Source organism: Malus sylvestris, chromosome 3 (assembly GCF_916048215.2).
Source record: "Malus sylvestris chromosome 3, drMalSylv7.2, whole genome shotgun sequence".
In the NCBI taxonomy this organism is placed as follows: Eukaryota; Viridiplantae; Streptophyta; class Magnoliopsida; order Rosales; family Rosaceae; genus Malus; species Malus sylvestris.
The window spans coordinates 27753790-27762529 of NC_062262.1; the positions used below are offsets into that span (position 1 = coordinate 27753790).

General features: G+C 39.1%; 1 protein-coding gene and 1 pseudogene across 1 annotated transcript; both read right to left on the reverse strand.

The window, feature by feature from the left end:
• Nucleotides 1–545: 545 nt before the first annotated feature.
• LOC126614973 (60S ribosomal protein L38-like) lies at nt 546–797 on the reverse strand (annotated as a pseudogene).
• Nucleotides 798–2167: 1370 nt separating this feature from the next.
• LOC126614972 (protein translation factor SUI1 homolog 2) lies at nt 2168–4944 on the reverse strand. The gene is made up of 5 exons (XM_050282682.1): nt 4777–4944; nt 4141–4227; nt 2704–2909; nt 2572–2625; nt 2168–2425 (listed from the first exon to the last, which is right to left on the reverse strand). Exons 2-5 carry the CDS (start codon nt 4175–4177, stop codon nt 2381–2383), a joined length of 342 nt encoding a protein of 113 aa, XP_050138639.1. The 5' UTR covers nt 4178–4227; nt 4777–4944; the 3' UTR covers nt 2168–2380.
• Nucleotides 4945–8740: the final 3796 nt, after the last annotated feature.

Sequence of the window (8740 nt, forward strand, 5' to 3'; positions counted from 1 at the left end):
TATCATCCAAGGCATACATGTCTCTATAATATACCGCACAACGTGAAAAGGATTTCCAATTCAACTAACACATCAATGCTCTGTGAAACCCTTCACAATCCTGCATGAAAAATACAAACGGATTTACTATCAGTCAAACACATATACCGTTTGGTTAAACAAATTTGAGTTGGCAGTCGATGCAAATTCAGTCTGGTTAGATATGTTTGGGTTGGCAACCAGCAAATATGACAGTTTGGTTAAACAGCACCAGAGTTGTAGAATCTATCCAGTTTAGGAGTCTTGACAGTTTGATTAAACAAAAAGTTTCATAAGTTCGATTGGCTATCTATCCCAAATCTTTGCCGACGAACACATTGGTCATGGAGGAGGTGCTTCGTTGTAGGAACTGCGCTGATTCGGGAAATAGAGGAATCTGTAGGATGAGAACAATGGCAGATCCAGGAAATAATGTTTGGGGGGTCAATAAGGATAGCGCGCAGCGCGTAAATTTTTTTTAACAGAAACGGCATGCATATCGTTATTTCATCGAGTCTTGGTAGGATAGCGCGACCAGCTACTCCAAAATCCTTGTTCAAAGGTCCTGAATGTTCAAACCTGGAGGAAGAGATTGCTTCAACTTGTCGGCCTTCTCGGAATCAAACACACAAAGTGTGTAAAGGTACTTGGAGCACCGAACCTTGAACTTGACAGCATCCTTGGTCCTCTTGATTTTGACATTGCGGGCCATTCCTTCTTGCAGTTAGAAGGAAATCCTTGATCTCATGGATCTGCTTCGGCATTTTGCTTGTTGCTCGGTCAAGACCAGAGGCTGTGAGTTCTCTCTCAAAGTCCGCTTATCTCTATTTTGATGTTTCCTGGTATGAACTACCAGTACACTCTGATTTCAAATAGTTCTGAAAATAGAAGTACTTCTGGTGGAAGTGATAATTCCAATCCCACAAGTTCCTTGAATATAAAGAGATTTTGTTATGTACTCACAAAAGAAGTGCAAAATCATGCATTTGATCTCAAATACTTAAGCCGTTGCTCTCCTGACAAGAACTGCACTCCTTTGTTCGCATCTGATTTGGCTCGTGTTGTTTCGTTGAAGCCTATCGAGTGTATGAAAGATGCGAAAAGGTTGAGATTTCTGGTGGAATTTGTAGACAGCAACAACGTCTGGTATCGAAGGCCATTTGATCCCAATACAACTTTGATTGGAAAAGGCTCATGGGATGCAGAGACAAATCAGCTGTCTTGTGTTGCATGTCGATTCTTGGATGCAGCAGGTTCTTGGAACAATACTCGTGTTGGTGATTGTTCAACAAGAATTACCTTGAGGTTTCCTGCAGTATGGACAATCGGGAAGACAAGTAGCATGGCAGGGGAGATTTGGAGCAACAAAAATGTCACAAAGTTGGGTTACTTTGAAAAGATCATGTTCGAAAGTCCTCAGGATGACATCAGAAGGGTTCTGATTCCTAGTGTGAAGTATGAGTACACCAAAACCAAACAAGTAAACAATTCGTCTTCAACCACCCCAGCCGAGGAGTTCTTTCAGACCTTTCGTCGAACACTTGATGTGCAGCCAAGGGGTCTCACCAGCAGCTCCAAGGGGTCTCTAAGGTTGTTTCCATGGCTTCCAAGGGGTCATGCGACCTCATTGACCCCACTGTGGATCCGCCACTGGATGAGAAGAAGGCGGAGGTTGAAGGGACCAAGGAGAGGAAAGGAGCGGAGAAAGGATATGCGGTGGAGATGTAGGGCCCAAATCGATTTTTTAATTTTATAATATTTTTTATTTGGTTTAAAACAAATAACAATTTTTTATTAATTTTTTGTCTAAGTGGCTAAAATTTGGATCCTCCTGATCAAGACCAAATCCAACGGTTACAAACAGGAAAGTCATTTTAAAATTATGATAATTATAACCTTTAGATGAAAATTCAACGGCCCTATCTTGATCAAGAGAATCATTTCCTTGGGCTTAGGGGAGGATCCAAATTTCTTCTAATCCAAATTTGACATTCATATCAAAATATGACTCTACATTTGCCACGTCATCACTTACCAATCAAATTAACAGAAAATTTAACGAGGATTGGACAAAATGCTGTGTTTTGCCTGTTTCTAGAATTGATTTAATTTTATTTTGGCCCTCGATAAAGAGTTTGCAAGTGAAATCTAGGTAAAAGCGTAATATTTTCATAGACATTGAAATTAATACAGCCACATCACACAGTTTATAGAAACTTAATAGACACGGGAAACACAATCCACATAGCAGACTGGCTTATAGTTGATACAATATTTCAGATAACAAACTTCTCAACTGAGGGTTCAGAACTTCAGAGAGACGCATTCTGCAGAGGTCGATGTTGCTGCAGGTTGCAACGACTCAGAAACCGTGAATTTTGATATTGTCTTTCTTCACAATCCCAGCCTGTATAAAACAAAATTGTGAATCAGGACCAGACTCCTCCAAATTGGCTCTGTAAGACCATCTAATGGAATAATCAAGGAAGCAACTTTGACGGTTTTATAATACATGTAGAACATTTAACGTCATCAAACCATTCTGTGAACTACCTGGACTAGAAAGGTAGATACGTTCTTTCGCTGATCACCTTGAAGCTGAATGACCTACGGACAAACAACAATACAACAATTAGGGGGTGTGTATTAGAAACTATATTATAGATTTTACTGTTAAGCACGCACCTGTCCTAGTTCTGGGTCCTGGACAACAGTACCATTGCAGCAAAATTCCTTCTTAAGGTCTTTGAGTATCTTGTTGTAGCTAAACTCTTTCTTCAATCCCTGCACAGTAGTCAGGCTTTTCCTGCCATTGCGTTGCTGTACACGGATGTGTACATACTCTTTTGTCCCAGCACCCGAGTCCTCAGCAGTTGCCTCGGCAAAAGGATCTGAACCCAAGAAACAGCAATTCAATTAGATAAATGGAGGGACGCACAAGAAAGGATGAAAGACAAGCAAGGCAACGATAGATGCTCACATCTCATAAGATCATAAAAAATTTAAAGCACTAATCCAATGTTCAAATAGTGAAAACAAAAACCTAATGTGAGGATGTCATGAAAAATAGCCTTCCATACTCCAGCCCCCTCATGCAAAATTAGACTAACAAGCAGCAGATATTTTTTTCCACGGTCTTAACCAAATATTCTATACTCTCGTTTCGCACTCTGAAGGATCAATAAATCAGATTTTTTTACTTGCCAACTAAGTATAAGCACAGAAAAACTCATCAGCAATCAAGAGAACTGAGGGGAAAATAAAGGGGGTAGCCTTCTACAAGCGTATAAACTTATCATTTTTATCACTTATGCACAAAGCGGTGAAATTTTTTAGTTTTGAGCATAACTCAGATTCCTAAGAATGGTAAGCTCTCCACTTTACGTACAATTATTTAGAAAATATCAAACAACTAGACACAAATCTATATACCTTACAGTAAAAAGCCCACTAAATTATAATGGAGTAGCCTAGCTCCATCACTTTTCATAAGTTTTTAGGAAAAGAGATGTAATCTATCCTAGTGAATGTGGATTTGATGCACAAGATCGTCTCTGCTGTGCTTATATTATATAAAAGTGAAAATGACTTCCGATCGTCCCTGCTCTGCTGTGCTCAGTAGATAAGAAGCTAAGAAGCAACAGTAACCCATAACTTTAATGCCTACAGTTCAAATCCCCACACTCACAACCCTATATTTTGACCAGTACATATTAAATCAGATCGTATAGACCACGTTCCAAACAATTGAACCAATGCCTTCAGAAAGAATTGTAGCCAAATCAAACCATGTAGGTTATCAAAAATGTCCAGATAAGCAGTTTAGCTTGGTTTCTTGAGTTAATCAGGTTGTCAGATTGCTGAATTACTCTAGTTGACACTATCTCTTGATAAACAACAACAAACCAATTTCTCAAACTCCACGTCTACTAAATTGCAACAGTATTGAATATCGGTGACTAAAAATGCTCTCGAGCATATAGGTGCCCAGTTTTTCAACCAATCAAACGTCCTGGAGCTATTATCCAACTTATCCAATTGGATTCGAATACAGGCGCACACAAGCATGCGTTCAAGCACATAAACACACACAAATGAGTTACGAATCAGCCCTAAACATACCAAAGGCAGTGGGAAGCTGTACGTCGATGTCAGACATGAAACTTAGCTGATTCAACTAAGCGACCCTGCTAACCGGAATGCTCAGACCTGGATCACATTAAACAAAAAATATAAATCTTCATGTCCTCCATCACATATAATCAAGATAATAACACAAAAAGAACAGATCACATAATCGAAAAGAATTTTCGCAACTCATCCGGAATAATCAACTGCGTAATCACAAGGGAGTAAACAAAATCTATATCGAATCAGTTGCAATCTCACCCTCGGAAAAAACTAATTGACACCCAAAAACAAAGAGGGTTCGAAAAAAGCACCAAACTTTTCGGCTTCATCTAATCAAACATGAAAATAATATATTTTTCAAGTACTTTACTGGAAAAATTAAAAATCAGAACACCAAAAAGAACTTAATTCCCAGTTTTTTTTCTTTCCAGAGCGTCCTGTAAATAATAAAAATTAAAGTAATTCTACCTCTCAGAATATTATCAATTTAAAAAAAAAATAGAAAGAAAAAAAAAAAGATTTCCAATTTATACAAAACCCCTAAAATTCGGACCAGATATTAAACCATCAAAAACCCTAGAACAAAGACGAACAGAAATTCGGTAAGGGGATCGAAGAACGAATTACCTGATCTGATAATTAGGGTTTTGGAATTGGCGAGTCGGATCGAGATAAAACCCTAACCCCAAATATCAGATGAGCCTGAGCGAGCTCTCTCGACCGCGTTTACTAGATTGCTGTTTGGGAAGACGGAAAAAGTGAACAGAAAATTGGGGCTTTGAGATAGATATTTATTGAATAAACAAATAAACAAATAATAATTAAATAAACTTAAAAATATGTGCAAGGGGGAGCGTGGCTTTGGTCATTTGCACGCGCAGGCGTTTCATTAGATAGTCCACGCGCTGATGAGAGCACTAGTTTTGGGTTTGGTTTATTTGAGTGACAGCTGTGGGTAGCTGGGAGCGAGTAGAAGTTGAAACAGAAAAACAATGTCTGGCTTTCTGAGTTGGTAAGTCGGTCTAATGACCTTGTCCATTCTGGGCAATAAACGGCACCGTCTCTTGCGGGGCAATTGAAGTCCGCGTGAAGGGCAAAATAGATGAGTCTTCCTAAAAATCTCACTCTGATCTAAGTTAGTATTACAGTTTTGTAATATTTCTGTTTACTTAAAAATAGAAAGTCTCATATTTGACACATCAAAAATACGTATAGAAGTTGAATACCCATTTCTTAGACTAGAATATCTCAATTCTCGTAGAGTAAAATATCGTTATAGAAAGAAAAAATCACACTTGTATTTATTTTTTTATTGTTTCCACCCCCTGAGAATTTACAATTTAGGGTAAACTCCTTCAAAGCCAAAACTATCTTCGAAGCTACTTAATATAATTTGGGTGCGGTTGTTGCACCAGACTGTTTCGGACTGAACTAGCTTCAGAGACTAAGCTGGATTGGCTTAGACTAGACTAAGCTAAACTATATTAGTGAAGCATTTGGTGCAGTGTCGGATTAAAAAGAAGGATAATGAAAATCAATGAAAAATAAACCTATTTGAACAATCACAACAAAAGAATTTGATAATACGACATCATAAACTAACCAACCTAGATTCATTATAGAAGGAAAATTGAAATTAACTAAATCCACTTTTCTCTACCTACCCAATTCAAACCAAAACCAAACAATTTCTCATAATTAAAACATAATAATAAATTTCTCACAAAGCTACCCAATAAAATAAAAAATTGGGTAAAAATTGTATTTTAATCCTTTTGTCCATCGCTATATGAGGTTCTAAAATGTGACCCCAGAAATTGTGTTGCTCCTTAAATTGAACGACATCGTCGCCACAACCACAAATCAACAAATCCAATTGATGGCACTACAGATCCATCTTCGTCACCTTCGTGCAGCTGTGGTCGACCCCAGCCTTAGGCTGCGGGTCTTCGAACTCAGTCTTCAAACCCAGCCTTCGAAGGTCTCATCGTTCGGGCCACTGTTGTAGACCCCAGCCCTCAATCGATCACGATAATCAAATAAACATTCCCTTTTCTAATTGATCCACCACCCAAGGAGTGTTCTGTCACCTCGGCGAAGAGGAGTGGGTGGTGCCGACATCGATCCGAGTCTAGGTTGTCGGTGCAAAGAGATAGAGGAAGGGAGAGAGATGATGCAAAGTGCAGGAACAGACGTGAGAAGACGAAGGTCTTAGCAATCCCGTGGTTTTGCGGGGGTCTCGCTAAGAACTTATAGTGAGGCCCTTAGTCGACGCGTATCCCGGCTAGTACTATTAAAGTTAATCCGCGCGAGTAACAAACACGGTACTGGACAAATCTTTAATCATGTCTAGTCCAACAAAGGCTAACGAGTGCAAACAAACGCACCCTTTAGGGTAAACTCCACATTAGTAAAACTGTTCGTCAACCAAAAACTAATAAAATTATTACTATACCCTTTAAAACAAAACTGAAAGAAGATATTAGAAAATAAAACAATTTGGGCATTAAAGTAATTTTGTACAAATAAGTTTTTTCTAAGTACATCGATATTTTTACACTAGGGGGAGGGGAAGTTCGGCTAAGCCACACAATGGGCAACACTTATTTGGTATCGAATTCTCCTATTAGGGAGAATGACAAGTCATCAAATATAGTTACTGTTAAATAGTTTGTTAAAGCTAAATGTAATCAGTTTTGTTAGTAACTGTAGTTAGTCAAGGTAGTTAAGGGTATTCTTGTAATTAGCCTAAGGCAGCTAAGGCTATATATATTCACATCTGTACAATTGAATTATTGATTTAATACAATCAAGAAAACTTACTGTTGAAGTTTTCTGTTTCTATATGGTATCACGCAATCCTGCTTTACAGCACCGACCTTCTCTTCCGCTCGACCTCTTGATCGATTCCTGATCGATTCTTGCTTTCTTCTATCTGATTCTTCAGTTTTTCATTCTCGATCTCTCTTGAATCTTGATCGCTGCAAGCTATGGTTGCTCAATCTGCATCGCAACCTACTGGGTCTTCTTCTTCGATCATCTCTCATTCGGTCCAAAACCCTAATTCCTCTTCTAATCCGAGTCCTCTGAATTCGTATACTTCTCTTACGATTCACAACATCGGCAGTATGGTTCCAATCAAGCTGAAAAGTTCCAACTATCTGCCATGGCGAGCACTGTTTTCTCCAAATTTCCGGCGATACAAGCTTCTTGGTATCATTGATGGCACTGAGATTTGTCCTTCACCATTCTTGCCCGATCGCTCGATGAATCCTGCCTTCGAGGATTGGTATGAAAAAGATCAAAACCTATTGATCTGGCTCAATTCTACCCTATCAGAAGAACTCATTCCGTTCATAGTTGGTGTTTCTTCTTCTCGAGAACTCTGGGTAAAGCTTGAACAACGTTTTGGTGGAATTTCAGATGCTCATATTCACCAATTACGATCAAGACTTCAATCAATTCAGAAAGGATCTCAGTCCATTTCTGCGTATCTTCAACAAATCAAGGAAATTGCTGATTCCTTGCACATTGCTGGTGCTTCGGTGTCTGATCGTGACCTAATTGCTGCCACTCTACATGGATTACCTGATGAATTTGAGTCTTTTATTGACTTTATCATGTTGTGGCTCTCTTCTACATCTCTTGATGAACTCCATGGCCTCTTACTCACCAAGGAGTTGTCTATGGCTCGTCGCAAGGATGCTATTTCCTTATATGCAACTGAACCTTTTCAGGCATTCTCAGTGCAATCTCAGCCTCCCTTGCTTCCTACTCCATCTGTTTTTGCTGCTCAGAATCAACCATTTCACTCTGCTTTCCGATTTAACTCAAATCGTGGTAAGCCAGCTCGAGGTAATTTCTTTTCCAATCGCAGCAATCGCAATTTTCATAATAATAGGGGCGCTTTCACCAACAATCGTGGCAATCGCAATTATCAAGGCAATCGCAATTATCAAGGTTCTTCCACTTTCAAAGTTCCTTGTCAGATTTGTGGTTCTACCAGTCATGAGGCAATTGACTACTTTGATCGTATGAATCCAGATATCTGCGGTCGAATTCCTTCAGCCAAACTTGCTGCAATGTGTGTGCATCATTCAGCAAAATCTGCTCAGCCTTGGTTAATTGATTCTGGCGCCACCTCCCACATCACCAATGATGTAGCCAATATTTCTTCTCCACCTCCTTACACTGGAGAGGACAAAATGTACATTGGAGATGGTAAAGGATTATCTATCCATCATATTGGTTCCTCATCTCTGCACACTCCTCATTCTTCCTTTAAACTGAGCAATGTTTTACATGTTCCTTTCATGAAACATAATCTCTTATCTGCTTATCAGTTTCTTAAGGATAATAACTATTCATTGACTCTTGACCCTTATGGATCCACTGTCAAGGATCGCATTTCGGGGAAGATGCTTTTGCAAGGACCTATTAGGGATGGTTTCTATCCTCTCAACAGTTCCACTAGTTCTTCTTATTCACCTTCAGCGTTTTTCAGCATTTAAGCATCAGTCACTGTATGGCACAAGCGCCTCGGACATCGTTCCTCCTCAATTTTTCAAAGAGTCATATCTACCAATAATCT

What these genes read in the sequence shown, in the direction of transcription:
- LOC126614972 (XM_050282682.1), bottom strand. Translation starts at nt 4,177, where the DNA reads ATGTCTGACATCGACGTACAGCTTCCCACTGCCTTTG. An exon ending in ACAGCTTCCCACTGCCTTTG is followed by an intron (nt 2,910 to 4,140) that starts GTATGTTTAGGG and finishes TCTTGGGTTCAG; the next exon opens with ATCCTTTTGCCGAGGCAACT. An exon ending in AGGACCCAGAACTAGGACAG is followed by an intron (nt 2,626 to 2,703) that starts GTGCGTGCTTAA and finishes GTTTGTCCGTAG; the next exon opens with GTCATTCAGCTTCAAGGTGA.